This window comes from Salvelinus alpinus, chromosome 35 (assembly GCF_045679555.1).
Source record: "Salvelinus alpinus chromosome 35, SLU_Salpinus.1, whole genome shotgun sequence".
In the NCBI taxonomy this organism is placed as follows: Eukaryota; Metazoa; Chordata; class Actinopteri; order Salmoniformes; family Salmonidae; genus Salvelinus; species Salvelinus alpinus.
In genome coordinates this window covers 11,966,135-11,992,209 of record NC_092120.1, presented here as the reverse complement: position 1 = coordinate 11,992,209, position 26,075 = coordinate 11,966,135, and the positions used below count along the sequence as shown (strand labels likewise).

The 26,075-nt window shown below is 45.7% G+C and overlaps 1 protein-coding gene across 1 annotated transcript; it reads left to right on the top strand.

Annotated features, from left to right (window-relative positions):
* The first annotated feature begins 248 nt into the window (after positions 1-248).
* On the top strand, positions 249-26,060 carry LOC139564301 (tyrosine-protein phosphatase non-receptor type 23-like). The gene is made up of 23 exons (XM_071383706.1): positions 249-471; positions 11,156-11,230; positions 11,355-11,482; positions 16,607-16,683; positions 16,799-16,848; positions 17,028-17,159; positions 17,296-17,376; positions 17,609-17,740; positions 17,844-17,891; positions 18,028-18,084; positions 18,228-18,286; positions 18,479-18,558; positions 18,651-18,831; positions 18,943-19,088; positions 19,173-19,493; positions 19,671-19,825; positions 20,130-20,281; positions 20,511-22,992; positions 23,294-23,478; positions 23,568-23,672; positions 23,786-23,924; positions 24,098-24,214; positions 24,842-26,060. Exons 1-23 carry the CDS (start codon positions 388-390, stop codon positions 25,415-25,417), a joined length of 5,562 nt encoding a protein of 1,853 aa, XP_071239807.1. The 5' UTR covers positions 249-387; the 3' UTR covers positions 25,418-26,060.
* The last annotated feature ends 15 nt before the right edge of the window (positions 26,061-26,075 follow it).

Sequence of the window (26,075 nt, the reverse complement as noted above, 5' to 3'; positions counted from 1 at the left end):
CCACAAATGTTCCCACGCTCAAACATGATGATAAGAGACATTAGTATCACTTTACATAAGATATACTAGTATGTCATGTAGTTATTGCCTAACCAAAGATACTGAATATAGCTAGATGTTTCAAATTCAAGCCTCTGGTGAAACAACTAGTCTGATCTAATATAGTGAACTATATTTCCCATAAACATTTGCGCACTGGAACATTCCTTCTGGCGTCACGTCCCTTAGCATCCATCGTTTCCTGTTGAAGTGTAAATGGAGACATGACACAGTTGTTTGGCGATTATAAGAAACAATATAGTTAGAAATCCCCTGAATTCAAAACTGCTGAAGTGATATTTAAATAGAAGTCACTTTAACTCAGGCTCGGTTCAGTCGCTGGCCGCGATGGAGGCGGTCCCCCGTATGCCAATGATCTGGCTGGATCTGAAAGAGGCAGGGGAGTTCGAGTTCAGCCCGTCGGTGAGGCAGGTGAGATGGGTGAGGGAGTGGGACAACCGGGCACTGTCGGGCGGTTGAGATCGGAAGTCAAGCAGACAAGGATTACGTAAAATAATCATAAGTATCGAGCACTAGACTGTTATTAGCCTGACGCATCAAGTAAAGGTAGTTAGCTAGCTAGTATTGGGTTAGCTGTGTCAGCCATGACAATCGCCTTTGTTTACAGTTAGTTAGCTAAGTTGATAATTAGTTAGCTATTTATGTCAACATGTAGTTAATGTGTCAGATACCCCAGTCACAACAAATAAATAGTCTTTAAAATAATGATGTCATTGTCACATTCACCCTGAACCAGTTTGCTTTGATATAGAGACAAGTCTGGCAGGTTGGAATCCTGTATGTTCACACCCCTGTCAGTTGTCATTAAGGGGGGGGGGGGGGGGGGCATGGTGAAAAATAGCCAAGACATTCAGAAATTAGTGCTGGAATGATTTAAAATGAGAGAACAGCAGAGTAACGTTAGGTGAAGGGTCATAGTAGAGTCAGGAGTTTTTTCTGGTCATCTGATCTGGCCAGGGAAAACTCTGCCCTAGTCATCATAACATATGTCTGAGGAAATTCTCCCTCACAATATTTATTGAGAAATATTGCAAAGTAACACACCCACCACAATGACGTCTTATGCCTTACTATCCAATCTCCTTTCTTCCTCCTCCGCCTCATGCTCCAGATATTACTAGAGGACTTTTGCCCTCTCTGGTTCTTCTTTTTTGCTGCCTTAGTCCCAGATCAATTTTCTAGCAACCTTTGTCAATGACATTCAATGACGGTTACGATTTTTATTATAACAGCGACAGATTTTATCTGGAAAGAAAATGAAGCATAACAGTCCATGGAAAAGTAATGTAAAGAAGGAGAAAGACAGCCCAGAGAGGAATGAAGAGGGCTCTGGCTGGGCCCCTCAAGGACATTTCAAAGCCACTCCTGCGTTGTCTTGGCTGTGTGCTTAGGGTCGTTGTCCTGTTGGAAGGTGAACCTTCGCCCCCAGTCTGAGGTCCTGAGCGCTCTGGAGCAGGTTTTCATCAAGGATCTGTGTACTTTGCTCCGTTCATCTTTCCCTCGATCCTGACTAGTCTCCCTGTCCCTGCCGCTGAAAAACATCCCCACAGCATGATTCTGCCACCACCATGCTTCACCGTAGGGATGGTGCCAGGTTTCCTCCAGAAGTGACTCTTGGCATTCAGGCCAAAGTGTTCAATCTTGGTTTCATCAGACCAGAGAATCTTGTTTCTCATGGTCTGAGAGTCCTTTAGGTGCCTTTTGGCAAACTTCAAGCGGGCTGTCATGTGCCTCTTACTGAGGAGTGGCTTCCGTCTGGCTGCAGAGATGGTTGTCCTCTGGAAGGTTCTCCCATCTCCACCGAGGAACTCTGGAGCTCTGTCAGAGTGACCATCGGGTTCTTGGTTACCTCCCTGACCAAGGCCCTTCTCCCCCGATTGCTCAGTTTGGCTTGGTGGACAGCTTTAGGAAGAGTCTTGGTGGTTCCAAACTTCTTCCATTTAAGAATGAAGGAAACAACTGTATTCTTGGGGACCTTCATTGCTGCAGAAATGTTTTGGTACCCTTCCCCAGATCTCCGACTCGACACAATCTTGTCTCTGGGCTCTACGGACAATTCCTTCGACCTCATTGCTTGGTTTTTGCTCTAACATGCACTGTCAACTTTGGGACCTTTATATAGACAGGTGTATGCCTTTCCAAATCATGTCCAATCAATTGAAATTAACACATGTGGACTCCAATCAAGTTGTAGAAACATATCAAGGATGATCAATGGAAACAGGATGCACCTGAGCTCAATTTCAAGCCTCATAGCAAAGAGTTTGAATACTTATGTAAATAAAGTATTTCCGTTTTTATTTGGATAAATTTGCAAAAAATTCTAAACCTGTTTTTGCTTTGTCATTATGGGGTATTGTGTGTAGATTGAGAGTGTTTTATTTAATCAATTTTACAATAAGGTTGTAACGTAACAAAATGTGGAAAAAGTTAACGGGTCTGAATATGTTCAGAATGCACTGTGTATATATATATATATATATATATATATATATATATATACATATATATATATATATATACACACACACACACGCACAAAAGTATGTGGACACCCCTTCAAATTAATGGATTTTACTATTTCAGCCATACCTGTTGCTGACAGGTGTATAAAATCGAGCACACAGCCATGCAATCTCCATAGACAAACATTGGCAAAAGAATGGCCTTATTGAAGAACTCAGTGACTTTCAACGTTGCAACGTCATAGTATGCCACCTTTCCAACAAGTAATTTCGTCAAATGTCTGCCCTGCTAGAGCTGCCCTGGTCAACTGTAATTGCTGTTATGAAGGGAAAATGTCTAGGAGCAACAACGGCTCAGCCGCCAAGTGGTAGGCCACACAAGCTTACAGAACGGGACCGCCGAGTGCTGAAGCGCGCAAAAATCTCCTGTCCTCAGTTGCATCACTCACTACCGAGTTCCAAACTGCCTCTGTAAGCAACGTCAGCACACTAATGCTCTTGTGGCTGAATGTAAGCAAGTCCCCGCAGCAATGTTACAACATCTAGTGGAAAGCCTTCCCAAATGTGGAGGCTGTTATAGCAGCAAAGGGGGGACCAACTCAATATTAATGCCCTTGATTTTGGAATGAGATGTTCGACGAGCAGGTTTCCACATACATTTGGTCATGTAGTCATGTCAATACTATTCCAATTTTGTCCACCACTTACCAGATTTGAATAACTGTACAATAATCCATCTGACAAAATCAAAAAATTTATCAACTAACACATCCTTCCAAAATGTATTTTTTAACAAAAATAGTTACCTACAGTACTGCTGTGTATGTATCATGGTGTCGGTCACCTTTGACCTCAATGCAAATAGAAACCATTGTAGGGTAAATCCATTTAAATTCAATCACTTTTGGATAGCATCCCTTTTGGTTTAAACAAAACTTTCCATACATGTTTGCCCATGAAATAAGTTTTTTTTTTACCCGATGCCAAAACATTCAGAAGATAAAACTGCTCAAAGTTTACCCATTTGTCATACCATACCATGAGACAGCCATGTCTTAATCACTGGAAAATATAAACTGTTGAGTTTGATATAATTTAAAAGCTTACAAACAGGGTTGTCAAATTATTTAATAATTTCTAGATATGAAAACTGATTTGAACCTTTAACGTCAATTATCTAAACGCTTAAACTCAGATTTTTTAAATATTCACAAATTAGGGCCGATTTCAAGTTTTCTTAACAATCGGAAATCGGTATATATATATTTTTTTACACCTTTATTTAATCTTTATTTAACTAGGCAAGTCAGTTAAGAACACATTCTTATTTTCAATGACGGCCTAGGAACAACAGATTTTTAACCTTGTCAGCTCGGGGGATCCAATCTTGCAACCTTACAGTTAACTAGTCCAATGCTCTAACACCTGATTACATTGCACTCCACGAGGAGCCTGCCTGTTACGCGAATGCAGTAAGCTAAGGTAAGTTGCTAGCTAGCATTAAACTTATCTTATAAAAAACAATCAATCGACTGTCATTGCTCCAATGTGTACTTAACCATAAACATCAATGCCTTTCTTAAAATCAATACACAAGTATATATTTTTAAACCTGCATATTTAGCTAAAAGAAATCCAGGTTAGCAGGCAATATTAACCAGGTGAAATTGTGTCATTTCTCTTGCGTTTATTGCACGCAGAGTCAGGGTATATGCAACAGTTTGGGCCGCCTGGCTCTTTGCGAACTAATTTGCCAGAATTTTACGTAATTATGACATAACATTGAAGGTTGTGCAATGTAACAGGAATATTTAGACTCATGGATGCCACCCGTTAGATAAAATACGGAACGGAATAAACGTTTTGTTTTCGAGGTGATAGTTTCCGGATTAGTCAAAGGTATATGGTTTAGAGAGAAATAGTCGACGCGTTATAATTCCTGTAATAACTTGCGGCTGAACTTGAAAGGGGTTCCTTCGTTATTTTACCGTTCATGTCTTCCATAGAGAATGTCTTGATCTACTTCAAATAAGGTCTGTGTTTCGCGGAGGAGCAGACTGACAGGGGACCATGCAGACAAGCTCTGCTTTCTGCACTACAACCTAAAACTTCTTAACTGGGAATATTGAAGACCCATGAAAGCTGGTGGTTCGTTTTAACATATGTTCTCATGTTATTTGAGACTAAATTGATTTTATTTATGTATTATATTAAGTTAAAATAAAAGTGTTCATTGTTCATTCAGTATTGTTGCAATTGTCATTATTACAAAAATGTGTGTGTGTGTATGATATATATATATATATATATATATTTTTTTAAATTATTAATCAGTATCGGCTTTTTTTGTCCTCCAATAATCGGTATCGGCGTTGAAAAATCATAATCGGTCGACCTCCAGCTTAGACCCTACTTTACATCATCTGAGGTTTTTGTGTTGTGCCCGCCATCAGTTGAGACACAACATGCTCTTAAGTGCAGGGTGGGTGTCATTTGAATCATAGAAATACATTTCATAGAATGGACCTATCCCTCAGACCATTGCAAATGATCTGGTACAGTGGGTACACCACTGAAATTGAATAAACATTTTAACTTCTAATTACTACCACAAAGATGGCCGCTGGTCCACCCACCATTGAATCTCAACTTAAATGGTCATGTCTATTCTATTATCTATACTTTATTATCTTTTCTTCTCTAAAGCAGGAAGCACCAGTGACTCGGTCAATAAGAAAGTGGTCAGATGAAGCAGATGCTAAGCTACAGGACTGTTTTGCTAGTACAGACTGGAATATGTTCCGGGATTCCTCCGATGGCATTGAGGAGTATACCACATCAGTCACTGGCTTCATCAATAAATGCACTAATGACGTCATCCCCACAGTGACCGTACGTACATACCCCCAACCAGAAGCCATGGATTACAGACAACATTCGCACTGAGCTAAAGGGTAGAGCTGCCTTCTTTCAAGGAGCGGGACTCGAACCCGGAAGCTTATAAGAAATCCCGTTATGTCCTCCGACGAACCATCAAACAGGCAAAGCATCAATACAGGACTAAGATTGAATCGTACTGAACCGGTCCCGACCCTCTTCGGATGTGGCCGGACTTGCAAACTATTACAGACTACAAAGGGAAGCACAGCCGCGAGCTGCCCAGGGCACGAGCCTACCAGACGAGCTAAATTACTTCTATGCTCGCTTTGAGGCAAGTGACACTGAAGCATGCACGAGAGCATCAGCTGTTCCGGATGACTGTGTGATCATGCTCTCTGTAGCCGAAGTGAGTAAGACCTTTAAACAAGTCAACATGCACAAGGCCGCAGGACCAGACAAATTACCAGGAGGTGTACTCAGAGCATGCGCTGTCCAACTGGCAAGTGTCTTCACTGACATTTTCAACCTCTCCCTGTCTGAGTCTGTAATACAAACATGTTTCAAGCAGACCACCATAGTCCCTGTGCCCAAGAACACTAAGGCAACCTGCCTAAATGACTACCGACCCGTAGCACTCACGTCTGTAGCCACAAAGTGCTTTGAAAGGCTGGTCATGGCTCACATCAACACCATTATCCCAGAAACCCTAGACCCACTTCTATTTATATACCGCCTCAACAGATCCACAGATGATGCACTCCACACTGCCCTTTCACACCTGGACAAAAGGAACACCTATGTGAGAATTCTGTTCATTAACTACAGCTCAGCGTTCAACACCATAGTGCCCTCAAAGCTCATCACTAAGCTAAGGACCCTGGGACTAAACACCTCCCTCTGCAACTGGATCCTGGACTTCCTGACGGGCCACCCCCATCCGCCACGCTGATCCTCACCATGGGGGTGTGTGCTCAGTCCCCTCCTGTACTCCCTGTTCACTCATGACTGCATGGCCAGGCACGACTCCAACACCATCATTAAGTTTGCCGATGACACAACAGTGGTAGGCCTGATCACTGACAATGATGAGACAGCTTATAGGGAGGAGGTCAGAGACCTGACTATGTGGTGCCAGGACAACAACCTCTCCCTCAACGTGATCAAGACAAAGGAGATAATTGTGGACTACAGGAAAAGGAGGACCGAGCACACCCCCATTCTCATCGACGGAGCTGTAGTGGAGCAGGTTGAGAGTTTCAAGTAACTTGGTGTCCACATTACCAACAAACCTACATGGTCCAAGCACACCAAGACAGTCGTGAAGAGGGCACGACAAAACCTATTCCCCCTCAGGAGACTGAAAAGATTTGGCATGGGTACTCAGATCCTCAAAAGGTTCTACAGCTGCACCATCGAGAGCATCCTGACTGGTTGCATCACTGCCTGGTATGGCAACTGCTCGGCCTCAATTACCCCATACAGGTACCTCCTGTATATAGCCTCGCTATTGTTATTTTACTGCTGCTCTTTAATTATTTGTTACTTTTATTTCTTATTTCTTTTTTTCTTAACTGCATTGTTGGTTAAGATCTTGTAAGTAAGCATTTCACTGTTGTATTTGGCGCATGTGACAAACAAAATTTGATTTCAATTGGTTTCCATTGGAGGATTGACAGTATTATTTAAGACAACAGATTCCCATTCAAGTCAACATTATTTGATATGTGGACCTCCAACCATCTTTGTGGTACCATTTGAAAGTAAAAACTGGATTCAAATGTTAGTACAATTATCAGCCAAACATGACACCCACATATTCAAGAGCATGTTGTGTCTCAACCGATGTTGGGCACAACATCAAAACCTCAGATCATGTAAAATAGGGTCTAAGTTAGAACAATTTAAGCATTTTTAGATCATTGACATTTAAGTAGAACTGTGGCTATCTTGGAATTTGAGGTTATGGTAATTGTCCAGGCCAATGTAAACGGTCACCGACATAACCGTTCAGGGGGGATCACAACTCTGTTTGTACACTTTAACATAACTTTGTTATTATCATGGCATTTCATTATTGTTTTTAGATTACTTATATTTATCAACAAATTAGGAAATGCCAGGTTGGAGACGATGTGTTGCTTTTTCGTATTGGCACAACATTAACAGAGATAAGCCAGAGGAGGATGGTGGGAGGAGCTATAGGAGGACGGGCTCATTGTAAATGGCTGGAATGGAATTTTTGGAACAGAGTCAAACAAAAGGTTTCATATGTCTGATACTGTTCCAGTCATACCATTCCAGTCATTACAATGAGCTCGTCCTCCTATACCTCCTCCCACCAGCCTCCACTGATATGCCTACCTAGACCTTGTCTGTTGGCTTTTCTGCATATAGCTACATTTAAAAAAAAATACAGTTCCTATTTCGACGCACAAAACCATTCAAACGAAGTATTCGCATACCGTCACAATAATTTGAATGGATACAAAAAGGTCTTTGTTGACTTACTGTGTGAGGTGAAGTAAAATACGCCCAGCTGGGCACTTTCCTACGTTTGACATTAGCGAGAAGCAGGCCAGGTACTTCTATCGTAGTGTTTACACCACTTCCAAAAGTTACGCCCCCATTAATTTTCAACTGGAACACATGCGCAGGGGATTGTGAGAAGGTGAGCGGTGCGAACCCTGCTAGCGGAGCGAAATAAAAAGTTCAGGCCTGCTCTACTTTATGCAAATTCCACGTTGCCACCGCTGCCGCTAACCAATCAAGTGAGGAGCAGATATTTGCTTGATAATCTTTCATTCATGAAACGTAGTTCCGCCTGTCATTAGTTCCGAGCAAGCGCAACCAAAAAAGTTGGACTGAAACCAATCATCGCTGCGTCTGGTTTTCCAATTCTATATGATTTTGCTATGCTAGAATACAGAGACAAAATCATAAGGTAAATGGCATGTAGGAGGATTGCAGAGATTGTTGGTGTTAATGGTGGGTGAAGAGAGATTTACACAACAATGAGCGTGTGCTCTTAAACCTCGAAACTGTGATCAGAGCCACCATTTGTGAATGTGTTGAGTAAATTAAATTGTGAAATGTTCCCACTAAAGGATAGAAAACACCAGAAACACGCATTATAAGTTTGTAAATGATTCACTAAGCATGACTTTTCCATGTAATATGCTTCCAATTGGATTATGGTATCTTAACGTGATTCTCATATATTATAGTTTATGGCACTTTCATTATACTTGTGTCATGAAATTGATGATTATAGCTCACTTCCTGTAAAATACATAAGCGTACATGTACATGAATGGGTACTTTGGGTAAAGGAATTGGGGCTTTGACTTGTACATTTTGTTGTGCAAATTTCTCTTTACCCACCATCAACACCAACATTTCTGCAATTGACCATCTGATTTAGTCTTTATTCTAAAATTATTTTCAGCAAATAAACAAGGTAGAAGTACAACACTCCCCACGCCACATTATTTTCCTTTTTTACATTTTTATTAGCCTACAAATTGCTCCTTATTTTCATGTACAGTACTGTACCTAGAATATAACGGTTGGATTTGCACTAAACAATTTCAGGTCAGAAAAATCATGTAAAAAATCTGGCTCATGGTTAGCTACATATACATTATCTACTGGTATCACTTTAAATTGGAGAGCTCACAACTGGACAAAAAGTTCATTTAAGAAAGCAACACAGACAAATTAGAGACGGATCCTGTTCACACCTTTATTGCAGAATTGTGATCTGTGATGAATGAACATTGGCACTACTGTAGTTCATCTTGAATAATGTTTTTAAGTTAACAATTAAAACAAGTTTAAACACTTCACTTCAATGAATCAACATGGAATGAATCAGAATATAATTTCAAAAGTACAAACAATCTAACTTGTTTGTAAAGGTTAGTAATATCTTAGTAATTAGACTATTATTACTAAAGCATAATTTCAGGTGTACAAAAAAGTCCATACCAGAGGTGGCCAACCTTGCTCCACTCTCTGATCTACAGGGTGAGCATGCTTCTATTCCAGCCCAGCAATAATACACATTATTATCAACTCATTAGGTTTGGTAAGTTAAATCAGGTGTGTTAGTGCTGGGCTGGAACAGAAGCCTGCACACCCAGTAAGGATTGGATTACTACAGTTGTAATCAGGCCTTTATGGTAGAGTGGCAAGACGGAAGCCACTCCTCATTTAAAGGCACATGGCAGCTCGCTTGGAGTTTGCCAAAAGGCACCTAAAGGACTCTCAGACCATGAGAAACAAGATTCTCTGGTCTGATGAAACCAATATTGAACACTTTGGCCTGAATGCCAAGTGTCACTTCTGGAGGAAACCTGTCACCATCCCTACGGTGAAGCATGGTGGTGGCAGCATTGTGCTGTGGGGATGTTTTTCAGTGGCAGGGACAGGGAGACTAGTCAGGATCGAGGGAAAGATGAACGGAGCAAAGTACAGAGAGATCCTTGATGAAAACCTGCTCCAGAGCGCTCAGGACCTCAGATTGGGGCGAAGGTTAACCTTCCAACAGGACAACGACCCTAAGCATACAGCCAAGACAACACAGGAGTGGCTTCGGGACAAGTTTCTGAATGTCCTTGAGGGGCCCAGCCAGAGCAGACAAGAAGACTCGAGTCTGTAATCACTGCCAAAGGTGCTTCAACAAAGTACTGTAAAGGGTCTGAATACTTATGTAAACATCAACTGTTCAGAGGAGACTGTATGAAATCAGGCCTTTGTGGTCAAATTGCCACAAAGAAACCACTATTAAAGGACACCAATAAGTAGAAGAGACTGGCTTTGGCCAAGAAACACGAGCAATGGACATTATACCGGTGGAAATCTGTCCTTTGGTCTGATGAGTCCAAATTTGAGATTTTTGGTTCCAACCACAGTATTTGTGAGACGCAGAGTAGGCCTAGAGAGTTGATTAGAGGAAAATCAAGGCCTATAAGAAGCACAACAAACTTCTTCTTGAAAGGATGATCTCCGCATGTGTGGCTCCCACCGTGAAGCATGGAGGAGGTGGTGTTGAGGTGCTTTGCTGGTGACACTCAGTGATTTATTTAGAATGCAAAGGCACACTTAACCAGCATGGCTACCACAGCATTCTGCAGCGATACACCATCTCATCTGGTTTGCGCTTAGTGTTTTTCAACAGGGCAATGAACCAAAACACACCTCCAGGCTGTGTAAGGGCTATTTGACCAAGGAAAGTGATGAAGTGCTGCATCAGATGACCTGGCCTCCACAATCACCCGACCTCAACCCAATTGAGATGGTTTGGGATGAGTTCGACCGCAGAGTGAAGGACAAGCAGCCAACAAGTGCTCAGCATATGTGGGAACTCCTTCAAGACTGTTAGAAAAGCGTTCCAGGTGACTACCTCATGAAGCTGGTTGAGAGAATGCCAAGAGTGTGCAAAGCTGTCATCAAGGCAAAGGGTGGCTACTTTGAAAAATCTAAAATATATTTTGATTTGTTAAACACTTTTTTTGGTTACTACATGATTCCATGTGTTATTTCATACCTTTTGATGTCTTCATTATTATTCTACAATGTAGAAAATAGTAAAAATAAAGAAAAACCCTTGAATGAGTAGTGGTGTCCAAACTTTTGACTGGTACTGTAAATCTATTTCTGATTGAATGAATAGACCTTATTGGTTAAATAAAGGTTATTTGCTGAGCTCCCAATGGCCCCTCTTATCTGCTTTCCCTCTGTCCTTTCAGTTCATTCTGAAGAACTATGGGGAGAATCCAGACAGCTATAATGAACAGCTGAAGAAGCTGGAGACACTGAGACAGGTATGAACTGGGACTGAGCGAGTTGTGCTATGCAAATGTCATATGTTGTGATTTATTTGTTATGTAGGTCATATACTATACTGTACTGTCTTTCTATCATATAATAAGTAAGTGTTTGTGGCAGGGTGCGGTGAATGTGACGCGGGACTTTGAGGGCTGCAGCATTTTGAGGAAGTACTTTGGGCAGCTGCACTACCTCCAGAGCCGTGTGCCTCTGGGGCCTGGGCAGGAAGCAGCAGTACCCATCTCATGGTATGAGGCAATGAAGTACACATAGGACCCCTATATTTACACCCTTACCCATGAGATCCTTATCATACACACAGTTGCTTTCATAAACTCTACCACAGACAGCTACGGAAAGACCGGAAGAACACAAGGTAACACTTTATTTGGATAGTCTGTCGAGCATCTACAGATGGACTATCTACTAACCCTAACATTAACCCTTATCCTAACCCTAAACTTAACCCTAGCCCTAACTTTAACTCTTACCCTAACCCTTATTCTGAACCATCCCTAACTGTAACCGTAGCAAGCATTTGCTTATGAACAGATCCACAGAGCATCTACAGATGGACAATCTGGACTATCCAAATAAAGTATGAGCGAACACACACACACTTTCATAAGCTCTCCCTACCATACGCGTAGACACACACCACACCCTCAGGTATGCAATACAGTGTGTCGCCAATTTCATTCTCTCATACCAGGACAGAAATATTTTCTGGAAAAGCAGTTACTATGAAACAAAGATGAATGATAGTAAAAAGGTTTGGATCACTTTACATTACATTTTGGGCGAACTCGTAAAAAGGTTTTGATCACTTTACATTACATTTTGGGCGAACTCGGCTCCATCCTTCATTGAATCAGATGGCTCATTCATCACAAACACACTGATATTGCCAACTACTTAAATTGTTTTTTCATTGGCAAGATTAGCAAACTTTGGCATGACATGCCAACAACAAATTCTGAACCTACACATCCATGCATAACTGACCAAATAATGAAAGACAAGCATTGTAATTCTGTAAAGTGAGTGTGGAAGTGGTGAAACAAATATTGTTGTCAACAATAATAATAAAATAATAAGTAGTAAACAGATTGTGGGACCTGTTTTGTTAGTCTTCAGTGCAACTTTTGACATTATCTGTAATAATCTGCTGCTGGAAAAGCGTATGCGTTATGTAATGTTCCCTACATTTTCTTCCGGCACTGAGCAAATTTCAGGTCTGCTTAACGTAAACCTGAACGTTGTGAAAATTCTGTGCAACTTCCAGCACACGTTTACTGTGAACACGGAGGCTGTACCCGCTTTAAGTTACAGTTTTAACAGTGACCAAGTAGGCTACTGTGGCTATTTGATCATAATGTAGGCCAAACAGAGTAGCCTAACATCAAAACAATGGAGAAAATACATCCCATAACATTTTAACATGGAAACAGCTGTTCTGTCATTCAGCCTAACGTAGCAGCCAATGTGTGGTGCTCAATGTAGGCCTACATTCCATGAGATTTTGGGAAAAAAGTGCAGGGCTTGACATCAACCTGTTTATCCACTTGTCCTTCAGACAAGGAGGTGACTGAAAATGTCGTTGTTTGATGCAAGAAACCACTTTACAAAATAAAATACATTATTATTCCGATACCATTATTACAGAGAATCAGACAAATTATTCTACCCTCTGCCTATTGGCTACTTAGGTTATTCAAGCCTGTCTCAAAATACAACACTGCACCTTTAAGACATAAAAAAAGGTCTTTACCTGACTCGCTTTTCAAAGACGTCTAGAAATGTATATGTTTTGTGCTCTTGTAGGAAGCAATCACTCCCCTATTGCTGACTATAAATGATCTATAACTGGGCTAATAACTCACTAACTAGCAAAAGATATGAACAAAATGTGCACACATGGCTACAGCAGCTCTTACTTTGACCTCAAATGAAGCGTATCTACTCACGACCACTCATGCTGCAAACACAGTCCAGTTCAAAGTAAATGGCACATATCCATATATGGCAATGATCTATTTGCATATAGGTCTACTGCAGCTCTGATTGTTTATACCGCACCGGTCTGTGTAGAGTACGGGCTGAGTAGTGCGTGGCAATGCAATAGAATCCTACTCTGATGCGTTCTGCCTACAACAAAATCTCTTGCATAGTTTCAGTAATATTGCATTGATTCGATCACAATTTCCACTGGAAATGGAAACGTTGATAGTGTTAACAGGGAAAACTCAAGAACAGTGGTCACCAACCTTGTCTGAGTCAAGATCACTGAGTCAAAATGCAAGCCGAGATCTACTACTCAGATTTTTTTTTAAGCATGACTTTAAAAAAATGTAAGCCTATGCAACAATCAAAAACAGTTCTGTAGCAATGAGGTTTGTGCAGTAAGTTATAGGTCCAATACATTATCACTGCATATTGGCTTTGCTTGAATTGCCCTGCCAATGCATTGTTGTTCAGACAATAAAAAATAAAAAATACATTTAAACATTTTTTGGGGGGGCTGATGGTGCCTGCATCTGATGGTCAGTCTCAGCGGAGGGAGAGAGCAGACTGAGGGTCCGCCTCTCAACATCCCTCCACTCTCCCTTTCCTCCACTGACACTGATCAAAAAGGGACACCATCTTCCAGCTGGCGAAACTCGACTCGCACCGCATTATTTCTGCCTCATGCACAAAGTCATGTTGAACAAAGAAAGTTAAATATTCCTCGAAATTAAAAAAGACCCAAGCCGCTAATAATAATAACAACAACGCAAGCCTATAGATACTTTCCTACTCATTCGTTACTGCTGCAGTGCTTGTAGCGCTGAGTGGAAATAGGAACAACGCGCATTTTATGGCTCGTAAGTGTTGACAGTGCTGAGTAAGAACTTGAACTCAGTCATAAAAACAGCATTTCTTTGCTGTTTTCGCTGACAGTCTCTCTCTACTCATAGTTTTAAATGTTTAGAAATGTCACAGTATCAACTTTCTGTGGCTTTCTTTTATGCCGTGCTACGTTACTGCAGACACGGTCATCTGAGCCATCCGATTGGCCAGCGGTAGGCCTATAGTGCACTTAATTTGCTCTCTGGGTCCGCAGGAAAGGCATATTTTGTACTTTCAGACACATGCAATGGTTCAGAATGGCAACAGCTCGTGTACCCGGCGCGCAGGGCAGCTGAATCGAGTGCACCTACCGCCAACAGCCCAAGACTAAAACAAAGAAAATAGGAACACAAGGCTTTATCGTTGTTTTTTTTACATAAATGTTTGGCAATCAACTAGGAATGTCTTGGAGATTGACCGGTTGGTGGCCGCTGCTCTCGTGCTTCTCTCTGTGGGCTGATATTTCTGCATGGCAGTTCTGGGGCTACACGCGCGCAGCTTAGATGGAGCATTGGTGTTATGGCTTTACATCCCCTGCTATATTGTGGATCGAGAGTTACCTGTATAACAGAACACAGGCCCCTTACTATTCAATCTTTACTAATGACCTGCCGCTGGCTCTGAGTCAAGCCTGTTTGTCTATGTATGCTGATGACTCAACACTATACACGTCAGCAACCACAGCAAGTGAAATCACTGCAGCGCTTACCACAGAGCTGCAGTCAGGTTCAGAATGGGTGGCAAGAAAGCAGTTGGTCCTAAATATTTCAAAAACTAAAAGCATTGTATTTGGGACAAATCATTCACTTAACCCTAAACCTCAACTAATGAATAATGTGGAAATTGAGCAAGTTGAGGAGACTAAGCTGCTTGGAGTATCCTTGGATTGTAAACTGTCATGGTCAAAACATATTGATGCAACAGTAACTAAGATGGGGAGAGTTTGTCCATAATAAAGCGCTGCTCAGCTTTCTTAACAATGCAATCATCAAGGCAGGTCCTACAGGCCCTAGACTACTGTCCAGTCGTCTGGTTAGGTGCTACAAAGAGAGACTTAGGAAAATTTAATTTGGCCCAGAACAGGGCAGCACGGCTGGCTCGTAAATGTACACGGAGACTTACTAACATTAATAATATCCATGTCAGTCTCACCTGGCTCAAAGTAGAGGACAGATTGACTTCATCACTACTTGTATTTGCGAGAGGCATTGACATGTTGAATGCACCAAGCTGTCTGTTTAAACCTTTAGGATACAGCTTGGACACCCATGCATACCCCACAAGACATGCCACCCGAGGTCTCTTCACAGTCCCCAAGTCCAGAACAGACTATGGGAGGTGCTACATAGAGCCATGGCTACATTGAACTCTATTCCACATCAAGTAACTCATGCAAGCAGTAAAATCGGATTTAAAATACACCTTATGGAACAGCCGGGAATGTGAAGAGACACACATAGGCACAGACACACACACACACACACACCCGATAACATACTCACTATACACATGTATTTTGTGTTGTAGATATGTGGTAGTAGAGTAGTGGCCTGAGGGAACACACTTCATGTATAGTAAAAATCTGTTGTGAAATGTATTGTAATGTTTTTAAAATTGTATATAACTGCCTTAATGTTGCTAGACCCCAGGAAGATAAGCTGCTGCCTTGGCAGGAACTAATGGAGATCCATAATACATACAAAAACAGACATACATGTACAGTTGAAGTCGGAAGTTTACATACACTTAGGTTGGAGTCATTAAAACGCGTGTTGTGGGGGTGCTTTGCTGCAGGAGGGACTGGTGCACTTCACAAAATAGATGGCATCATGAGAGAGGAAAACTATGTGGATATACTGAAGCAACATCTCAAGACATCAGTCAGGAAGTTAAAGCTTGGTCGCAAATGGGTCTTCCAAATGGAAAATGACCCCAAGCATACTTCCAAAGTTGTGGCATAAGGACAACAAAGTCAAGGTATTGGAGTGGCCATCACAAAGCCCTGACCTCAATCCTATAGAAATTTGTGGGCAGAACTGAAAAAGCGTGTGCGGGCAAGGAGGCCTACAAACCTGACTAAGATACACCAGCTCTGTCAGGAAGAATGGGCCAAAATTCACCCAACTTATTGTGGGAAGCTTGTGGAAGGCTACCTGAAACGTTTGACCCAAGTTAAACAATTTAAAGGCAATACACTCAATTATTATTTGGTAGCATGTAAACTTCTGACCCACTGGGAATGTGATGAAAGAAATAAAAGCTGAAATAAATAATTCTCTACTCTTATTCTGACATTTCACATTCTTAAAATAAAGTGGTGATACTAACTGACCTAAGACAGGGAATTTTTACTAGGATTAAATGTCAGGAATTGTAAAAAAAAAAAAAAAAATGTGTGTGTTATCTTCCGATTTCAACTTTAGACACACACCACACCCTCATGTATGCAAAACAGTGTCAACAATTTCCTTCTCTCTTACCAGGACAGAAATATTTTCTGGAAAAACAGTCACTCATGATGACATCAGCTATGAGCAAGCCTGCATCCTCTACAACCTGGGTGAGTTGAACCATTTGAATGGTGTAGTGTAAAACTGACCTTAGATCAGCACTGAGGGCAAAACCATCCGTCAAACAGCTATGTCCTGATTGCCATAATGTTGTCTTCTCTGTAGGTGCTCTCCACTCCATGTTGGGAGCCATGGATAACAGGGTGTCCGAAGAGGTGGGCAGAAGCAATGGCCGTCTATCTCTACCACGTTAACCTCTCTCTCCATGACATATCACACTGACATCCATTGTGTTGCCCTCCTCTTTCTGAAACTCAATATGTCCCTTTGTCTATTTCTCTCACTTCCATCCTCACTCCCTTCTGTCTCCCTTCCCCTTTCTCTCTCCCTCTAGGGGATGAAGGTGTCATGTACACACTTCCAGTGCTCTGCGGGGGCCTTCTCCTACCTGAGGGACCACTTCAGCCACAACTTCAGCGTGGACATGAGTCACCAGATCCTTAATCTCAACATCAACCTCATGCTGGTAACTATCGCACACTCGCACATGCACGTGTTCTCACACACAGACACACAGACACACACACACACACACACACACACACACACACACACACACACACACACACACACACACTTCATGGTTATTTGTCTCCATTCAGGGTCAGGCTCAAGAGTGTCTCCTGGAGAAGTCCATGCTGGACAACAGGAAGAGTTTCCTTGTAGCCCGCATCAGTGCTCAGGTAAATCTCTCTACTCTCAACACATGACGTAGTAGCAGGGCATGATAACACCCTCTAGACCTTAGTTGCCGTAGAGCAGGGTCGTTCTCAATAGGCATCAAACTGGGAGGGACTAACTGAACTTGTCCAATAAGAAAATACGAATTGTTTTCTGTTGCAAAACGTTTTGCTACGGTGTGCCCTAATGAGTACGACCCAGGTGTGTGACTGTTCTGTTGTTGGCTTGGTGCAGGTGGTGGACTACTATAAGGAGGCGTGCAGGGCTCTGGAGAACTCTGACACGGCTTCCATGCTGGGTAAGATCCAGAAGGACTGGAAGAAACTGGTACAGATGAAGATCTCCTACTTTGCTTCCATCGCCCATGTGAGTTTGAGACAGGACAGTCAGTTGTGAGGGAGTATATTGCGAATGTGTTCTCAATTTGGTTTACGGATACTCTGTTATTGAATAACATATTTATTTTCAGCTGCATATGGGGAAGCAGGCTGAGGAGCAACAGAAATATGGAGAGCGGGTATGTCACCTTCTTGACTATCCCTATTCCCCCTGTGTATATTCCTCTGCATACCTCCGTTCCTCTACATGCATACCAATGTCTCTCCTTATACACCTATTTTTTCTAAAGCTGTGTGTCTTTGTGTTTTTAACAGCTGGCTTACCTGCAGAGCTCATTAGACAAACTCAGTGAAGCCATCAAGTTGGCTAAGGTACAGTCACCTTCCAATTGACTCTTTGTGTAACCTTTTCGATTTGGCCTTCTGAAATGGTTTCTTTTGTATCTGTTATCAAGCTTACAATAACAAAGTAACTGTCTTTATGCTCCTTCCCCTCAATCTCTCTGTTTGAACAGGGTCAGCCAGACAGTGTGCAGGAGGCCTTGAAGTTCACCATGGACGTGATAGGGGGAAAGTAAGCAGCTATATTCCCTACTGTATATTCACTTATGATTGTGGGTAGGTTGGTACAGTCTTTACCCTTTGAGATAGGTAGACAGTCACACACACTCTGTCACTCAAACAGTGGCACTCTTGCTGAAGTGTTTCTCTCTGATCCTTCCTCTCCTTTTTTATTTTGCTCTTCCTTATCCCCTGTCCCTTGTAGGTTCAACTCTGCCAAGAAAGACAATGACTTCATCTACCATGAGACTGTCCCCTCGTTGGAGACTCTTGCTTCTGTCAAAGGTAACATCGAACCCTGACCTATCCTCACACACAACCTCTCCTGCATTTCATATACTATATTTGGATTTTCATTGTCATCATGTCCTCTCTAGGTGCCCCCCTGGTGAAGGCCTTGCCCGTGAACCCAACTGATCCCAGTGTCACAGGCCCAGACCTGTTTGCCAAGCTGGTGCCCATGGCTGCCCACGAGGCATCCTCTCTCTACAGTGAAGAGAAGGCCAAGTTGCTACGGGACATCATGGCCAAGATAGACAGCAGGAATGAGACTCTAGAGTGAGTAGGAGAGTGGGAGGGGCTGTGTGTGTATTTGTGTCGTCTAGGTACGCCTTTTACGATTTAATATAGTGACTTTGTGTGGTTACTGATCTAGCTCTGGGTTTACAGGCAGTTTATGGACTCTCTGGGTCTGGAGCCAGACTCAGTAGATAACCTGGACATGTACAGTCACATCCCCCCTGTACTGATGGAGAAGTGTGCTGCGCTCAGTGTCAGACCAGACACCGTCAAGAGCCTCATTCAGTCCATGCAGGGTGAGTAGTTGGCCTGGGACACACACATACACATGTCAAACACACACAGCCTTTCGATACTATCCCTGTGTCTCTCTGCCTCAGTCCTGTCTGGTGTGTTCACGGACGTGGAGGCGTCTCTGAGGGAGATCCGGGACGTGCTGGAGGAGGACGCGGCCGGGGTGCGGGCGCGGCGAGAGGCAGCAGGAGGAGGCCCCGCGGCGGAGCTGCACCCCCAGGCACATGCCCAGACCCTGGCTGAGATCCGCAGGGACCTGGAGAAGTACATGGAGGCCCATGAAAAGGCCAGCTTCACCAACACAGAGCTGCACAGAGCCATGAACCTGCACATCAGTAACCTGAGGCTGCTGGGGGGACCACTGGATGCCCTGAGAGAAGCCCTGCCGAGGCCCCAACTCAACCAGGGTGGGTATAGGAAAGTGGAAAAGAGTTATGATGTTTGTGGTGTCATTTGGAGTGTGTTTCTAAATATATATATATATATTAATATATATTATTAAATGACTTAAATGACTTAAATGTAAATGTAAATGTATATATATATGTGTATATATATGTACACATATGTGTGTGTTCCTACAGAGGAGGTGGCGGGGCTGCAGTGCATGAAGAGGATCCTGGGTAAGGTGCAGGAGATGAGGGACCAGAGGAGCACCCTGGAGAAACAGCTGCGTGACCTCATCCAGCAGGACGACATCACTTCCTCCCTGGTCACTACCGAGCGCACTGACATGAAGGTACAGGACAATGTGTGTGGGTTGGATGTTCATGAAATTCTAGACTAACGCATGCCTCTTAACACACTATATGTAACATTTGCCCCTCCCTCCCTCCCTCCCTCCCTCCCTCCCTCTCTCTCTCTCTCTCTCTCCCTCTCTCTCTCTCTCTCTCTCTCTCTCCCTCCCTCCCTCCCTCCCTCCCTCCCTCCCTCTCCCCCGCTCCCTCTCCCCCTCCCTCCCTCCCCCCCCCCCTCTCCCTCTCCCCCTCCCTCTCCCCCTCCCTCCCCCCCCCCTCTCCCCCTCCCTCCCTCCCTCTCTATAGAGGTTGTTTGAGGAGCAGTTGAAGAAGTATGAGCAGGTGAAGGTGTACATCGACCAGAACCTGTCTGCCCAGGAGAACATCCTCAAGGCGCTGACGGAAGCCAACGTGCAATACGCCTCGGTCCGCAAGGGTCTCGCCGAGACGGAACACAAGTGAGCAATGGGCTTGGGAAGGGTTTTAGTGGGACACCAGTACTATTGGTCAAAGGACTTTGACGCTGTTCCAGTCCAAGGTCATAGGGAAGGGGCCAATATAGGGAATGGTTTCCACTGGAAACACTAGATACGTAAAGCACTAGCCTCATGTCATTGTTACTGAAGAAGTTCTCACCTCTCCCTTTCTCTTCCTCTCCTCCTTCCTTTCTCTCACTCCAACTCTCAGGTGGAACGGCACGGTGCAGACCCTGGTGGCGTCCTACGAGGCTTACGAGGACCTGATGAAGAAGTCCCAGGAGGGGAAGGAGTTCTACGAGGACCTGGAGACCAAGTCCTCCCGCCTGCTGGAGCGAGCTAAGACTCTGTGTCAGGCCAGGGAGGAGGAGAGGAAGGCCGTGCTGGACAGGGAGACCCAGAAGAATCCCCCTTCTCGGCCCACTGCAGCCAAACCGTCCCTGGGGTCCAAGGTGGACTCTGCCTGTTCTAGTCTGGAGGATGCTGAGCTAGCCCAGATCAACGCTGCTATACTGAGCCTGGGAGGAGACCTGCCTGACGAGCTCCGTAGTCTACCCCCCGACCACCCCTCCCTACACTCTGCCCTTCGCCCGGGACCTGAGGCTTTTCTTCCTGGTGCCAACCTGGGTGGCAATGCTTCGTTACCCTGGCCAGGGGCGCCTGGGGCACCGCTCTATACCCCTCAGTTCCCACCAAACCATCGCCCACCCCAGTTCCCCGGCCCACTCCCCGCCCAGGGTTTCCCTCGCGGACCCTTCACTCAGCTACCCCCTCAGCAGACTCCTGTTTCTGGCTATGGCCCTCCCCAGCCGCAAGCCCCCCAAACTGGGGGAGTCAGGCCTGCCCGTGCCCCTTTCCGTCCCTCCACTACTACAGTAGATAGTATCCAGACCCCCATCCCCAGTTATAACTCACACCCACCTACTGTCTCTGCAGGCTACGCTGTTCCCCCACAGTTGGGTGTGTACCCACAGTACATGCCCCAGCCTGGGGTGCCCATGCAAGCGCCCAGCCAGGTGCCACACCAACATCCACAGCATCAGTACCAACACCCTCCTGGGCAGCTGCCCCCTGGCTACCAGTCTGCCCCCAGGGCTCTGCCCGGGCCCCGACCCCAGGCCCAGCAAGGTTACCCACAGTACATGCCCCCCCAGCACCAGCCCCGGCCACCCATGCCCCCCCAGTATCAGCAGCCATATCCTGGTCAGCCCCAGCCACAACCCCAGCATGGCTACCAGCCCCAGTTACCACAGGGCTATCAGCCTCAACACCCTCAACAGGGCTACCTGCCCCAACAGCCGCCACACATGATCCCAAGGGGCCCTCACCCACAGATGCCCACCACTTCCCAGCCCATACCCCCTGTCTCCCAACCATACATGCAACCTGCCAACCAACAGATGCCCCCGCACCCTCATCAGCAGATGCTACCTTCCCAACAACAACAAATGCATCCCAACGCCCAGAAAATGCACCCGCATCCACAAATGCACCCTGGCCCTCATCAGCAGATGCCCCCTAACAGCCAGCCGATGCCCCCAGTTTCCCAGGCTTACCTGCCCCCCACCAGCCAGCCCATGCCCCCTGGCCTGCACCAGTCCATGCCCCCTGCTTCTCAGCCCCATCATGTCCACCTCCCTCAGGCTTACCTGCCCAGGGGCCCCCTCCCACCTCAGGGGCCCCAGATGCCCCACCCTGGTCAACCCCCCCAACATGTCTATCGGCCCCAGTTACCACAGGGCTACCAGCCTCCTATAATGCCTCAATCAGCCCCCCAACAGTCCCAGGCTCCCCAGCCTGTAGCCCCCATGACCCCCACCATGTACCCTACTCCTCCAGGTGTGAACGGCTCTCCTGGAGCCCCACCACAGCCCACCTCTATGGGCCAACCTCGGCCCCCTCCCCAGCACATGATTCCACCAACTGCTGGAGCTCCTTCAGTGGCCCTCCCACCTAACGTCATCCTTCCCTCGCCCTCCCCTTCCCCTTCTCCCTCCCCAGGCCCCTCTTCCCAAGGCCTGGCTCCCCAGAGGCCCTCCCCGGCCCCCACCCCTGGCGGTCCACCCTCTCTCCCTTCCTTCTTATCCACCTCCCTCTTCCCGCACCAGAACTCCATCACAGACGACCTGCTCTCCTCTAGCCCAGAGAGCCAGCCCGGTGGCCCCAAGGCCCCCGCCAATGTCCTCCAACCCACCAAGGCTGACCCTCAGGACGGGGAGCGCCGCAAGAAGAGCTCCCAGGGCGTTCGGCTGATCCAGGGCGACCCGTACCAAGCCCCCGAACGCGTTGCCCGCCTCTGCAGCGAACTCGAACGCTTCCGGTCGGCCGTGGAGTCTCTTGAGCGCCCGTCGGTTGACGAAGGTGGTCTTTCGCCGCTGGATGCCCGCTGGAAGGAGCTCCAGGAGGGGCAGGAGAGGGACGCCAGGCAGCTGTCCATCGCCATCGCTCGCTGCTACACTATGAAGAACCGTCACCAGGACGTGATGCCCTACGACTGTAACCGCGTGCTGCTGCGCTCGGGCAAGGACGACTACATCAACGGCAGTTATGTGGAGGAGCTGTCGCCCTACTGTCCGCGCCTCATTGCCACGCAGGCGCCGCTGTCGGGCACGGCAGCCGACTTCTGGCTCATGGTGTGGGAGCAGAAGGTTTCGCTGGTGGTCATGCTGGTCTCAGAGCAGGAGTTAGATAAGGTATGAACACACTCAGAAGGGAGAAGGAATGGGCCATTCTAGGGGTGGCTCATAAAGGCTTACTACTGTGGTAGATGTACCACCTGTTTGTTTTTTACACAAGAAGGAATAAAAGGTAGGTAAGGAATTGGATAAGGCAGAACTTTGATTAGATGGTTTATTTCCAGACTATTGACATAAACGTCTGTGAAAACACATGTATTATTTAATTTGAAGTTATCAGTCCATATTTTGATTGACGCATTGTAATTTATTGAAAGAACCCCAACTCTTAGTCGGTTTCTTTACTGTGTTTCCGTAGGGAAAGGTTTTGCGCTATTTCCCGACAGAACGCGGCCAGCAGCTTGCTCAGGGACCAATCACAGTCACCCTGACTACGCAGAAGACCACGCCCACCCACGTGGAGCGAATGATTGGCCTGCAATACCGTGACCAGAGCCTCAAACGCACCGTCATACACCTACAGTTCACCTCCTGGCCTGAGCTGTGAGTCCACACAGTAACAACTGAATAACCACTGTATGCATGGAAATGAATATCTGGCTAACGAATACCATTTCTCTTTCTCCCCCCAGGGGTCTTCCTATGAGCAAGAGCAATCTAATCTGCTTCATCCAGGAGGTTCATGGATACTACCTGCACCAGAGGCCCTTACACACACCTATTGTTGTGCACTGCAGGTAACACACACATGCTATTTTATTACTATCACCAAACATAATGATGATTAATCAAAACCAAGTGTGTGTGTTGTGAATATTGACACTAACCCGGTCTCTCTCCATGACCTCAGCTCTGGCGTGGGGCGTACTGGCGCCCTCTGTCTGCTGTATGCAGCGGTACAGGAGCTGGAGGCAGGGAACAGCATCCCTGACCTACCTCTACTGGTCAAGAAGATGAGGCAGCAGAGGAAGAACATGCTGCAGGAGAAGGTAAGAACACGCACACCTAACAAGCTCGTGCTTTACAAGGGGTTAACTGTGCAGTTTCATAAGAGGCAAGTTCTCTAGTAAAAGCTCATGTCACTTTCCCAGTGCATTGAGTCAATGTTGTTTGTTGGTGTGATGGCTCTTCAAGGTGTCTCCTCTCTGGTGTCTGTCCGCAGCTGCACCTGAAGTTCTGTTACGAGGCGGTGCTGAAACACGCTGAGCAGGTCCTCCAGAGACACGGCTACCTCCCTACCGCCCCCTGCAGCAAGACACCCAGCACTGCTGCCACCAAGGTGAGCCCAGTCTCTCACTGAGCCAGTTTTTCATCCTTTTGGCATTCAGGCTTTAAGGTCTCAGAAACCTGAATGGATAGTGAGTAGTGGTGATTGAGGTCGTAAATATGGTCCTATATACAATTTGTATTTGCTTAGATTTTGGTGGTACTCGATGTAAGCTAAAATTGAGAGGCCCTATAGATGGGTTAGCTGACAACGTCACGAAAACCATGCTCACAAGAATTTCATGGGTTGTTGTGGTTCTGGATGTCAAGATAGCTACCAACAATGACAAGAAACTGCAATGTGGGGAATCGTGACTCGTGTCAGCTAGTTTTATCATGGACATGATATATTGATACCATGTCGTGTTTTGACTGATTTCATGTCAATATGGCAAAACATTTGCTAGCTAGCTAATCAACAACTGTAATGATGTATGAGACAAGTGTTCATTGTGCACATTTATTGTTTTCAATAAACATTGGAGACTAAATATAGTTCACATGCTGTCAACAATCTAAGCCAACCCCGTCTGTTTTGCCCCATAGTTGTTCACGTGTTGGTTTTGTTGCTGAACAACCAACCCTTCTATGCTACTGCTTTACTGCTTCCTCCTGTCTAAATATTGTCTTCTCCCTGTAGCCTTACTCTCGCCAGGAGTCCCAACAGGACATCGTTCTGGGAGGTGACATGACCATCAGCTCCATTCAGGCCACCATCGCCAAACTCAGTATCCGGCCCCCCAGTGCCACTGACCCAGCCATGGACCCTGTCCTTGACATTGGTGCCCCCTCTGGCCTAGAGGACCAACCCTTCACCCCCCCCACCGGCCTGCCCTTGGATAGAGAGCTAGAGCCAGCCGCCACCCCCGCCCGGGACCCCTGTCCCAGCGGTACCCAACCCTCCTCCGTCAGTCCCCCACTCTCCTCCCCAGAGAAGGTTCAGTCCCCACCACCCAATGGTGTGGATACCACCGCCCCTTCCTCTCCCCCCACAGCCAATAACCAGGTTACCCCTGATCCAGCCCTGAACTCTCTGGAGCTGCTGGCCTCTCTGACTCCTGAGGCCTTCTCCATGGAGGGTGGTGGGTGCAAGGGGAAGCACCGTGTCACTAAGCAGAGCTTCCTGCAGCCTGCCGAGGGCCAGGGCCTCCACGAGGAGGGGGGAGACGACCCCCTGAGCAACCTCGACCCCCTCTGGAGCCTCAACAAGAACTGAAACACAGGAGCCACGATACCCCTCTTTCTTTCTCACTTCATAGCCGTGTGTCAAACTGACCTGTAGCCTTTAGTACTAGTTCTTCTTGATTCTCTGATTCTTAGTTAATGAACCAAAATGACTAGAATGGTGGAAACTCCAAGAATCACAACTAGAAGTGCTTAGTGGTAGGGTCTAGGAGTTGGTTTGAACCTGGGCCTTTGTCGCTTTAGGTGCACTTCAGGGGTCATACATTCCGCCTCCCATCACTGGTGGCCTGGCTGTGCTTCTGGGACCAAATCATGGTGCACTCGTCTTTTCTTTCCTTCTCTTTGTCTGTGTTTCTACCTGTACCAGATGGGTCTGTTCTTCACTCGCTGCTTCAGAGCTGGCCACTCAGCACCACTACAATCCCAGCATGCACTCCTAGCAGCAGTGTCTATGGTTCCCTCTTACAGCTGGTCGCTCTGGGCCAGGGGTTGGCGTGGACTCAGATGATAGTGACTGATATGATCGCCGAAGGGTGGGGGAGGAGCTTGCAGACGAAGGCTCTCGTTTTGTTAACCGCATACATAGAGCAGAATCAGCACGTCTTAACAATTTTTTTTTTCTTGTCTTTCATTAACACTGTAAATATATCTTGAATAAATGTAGGTTGGCATGGTTTTGACTACTGTAT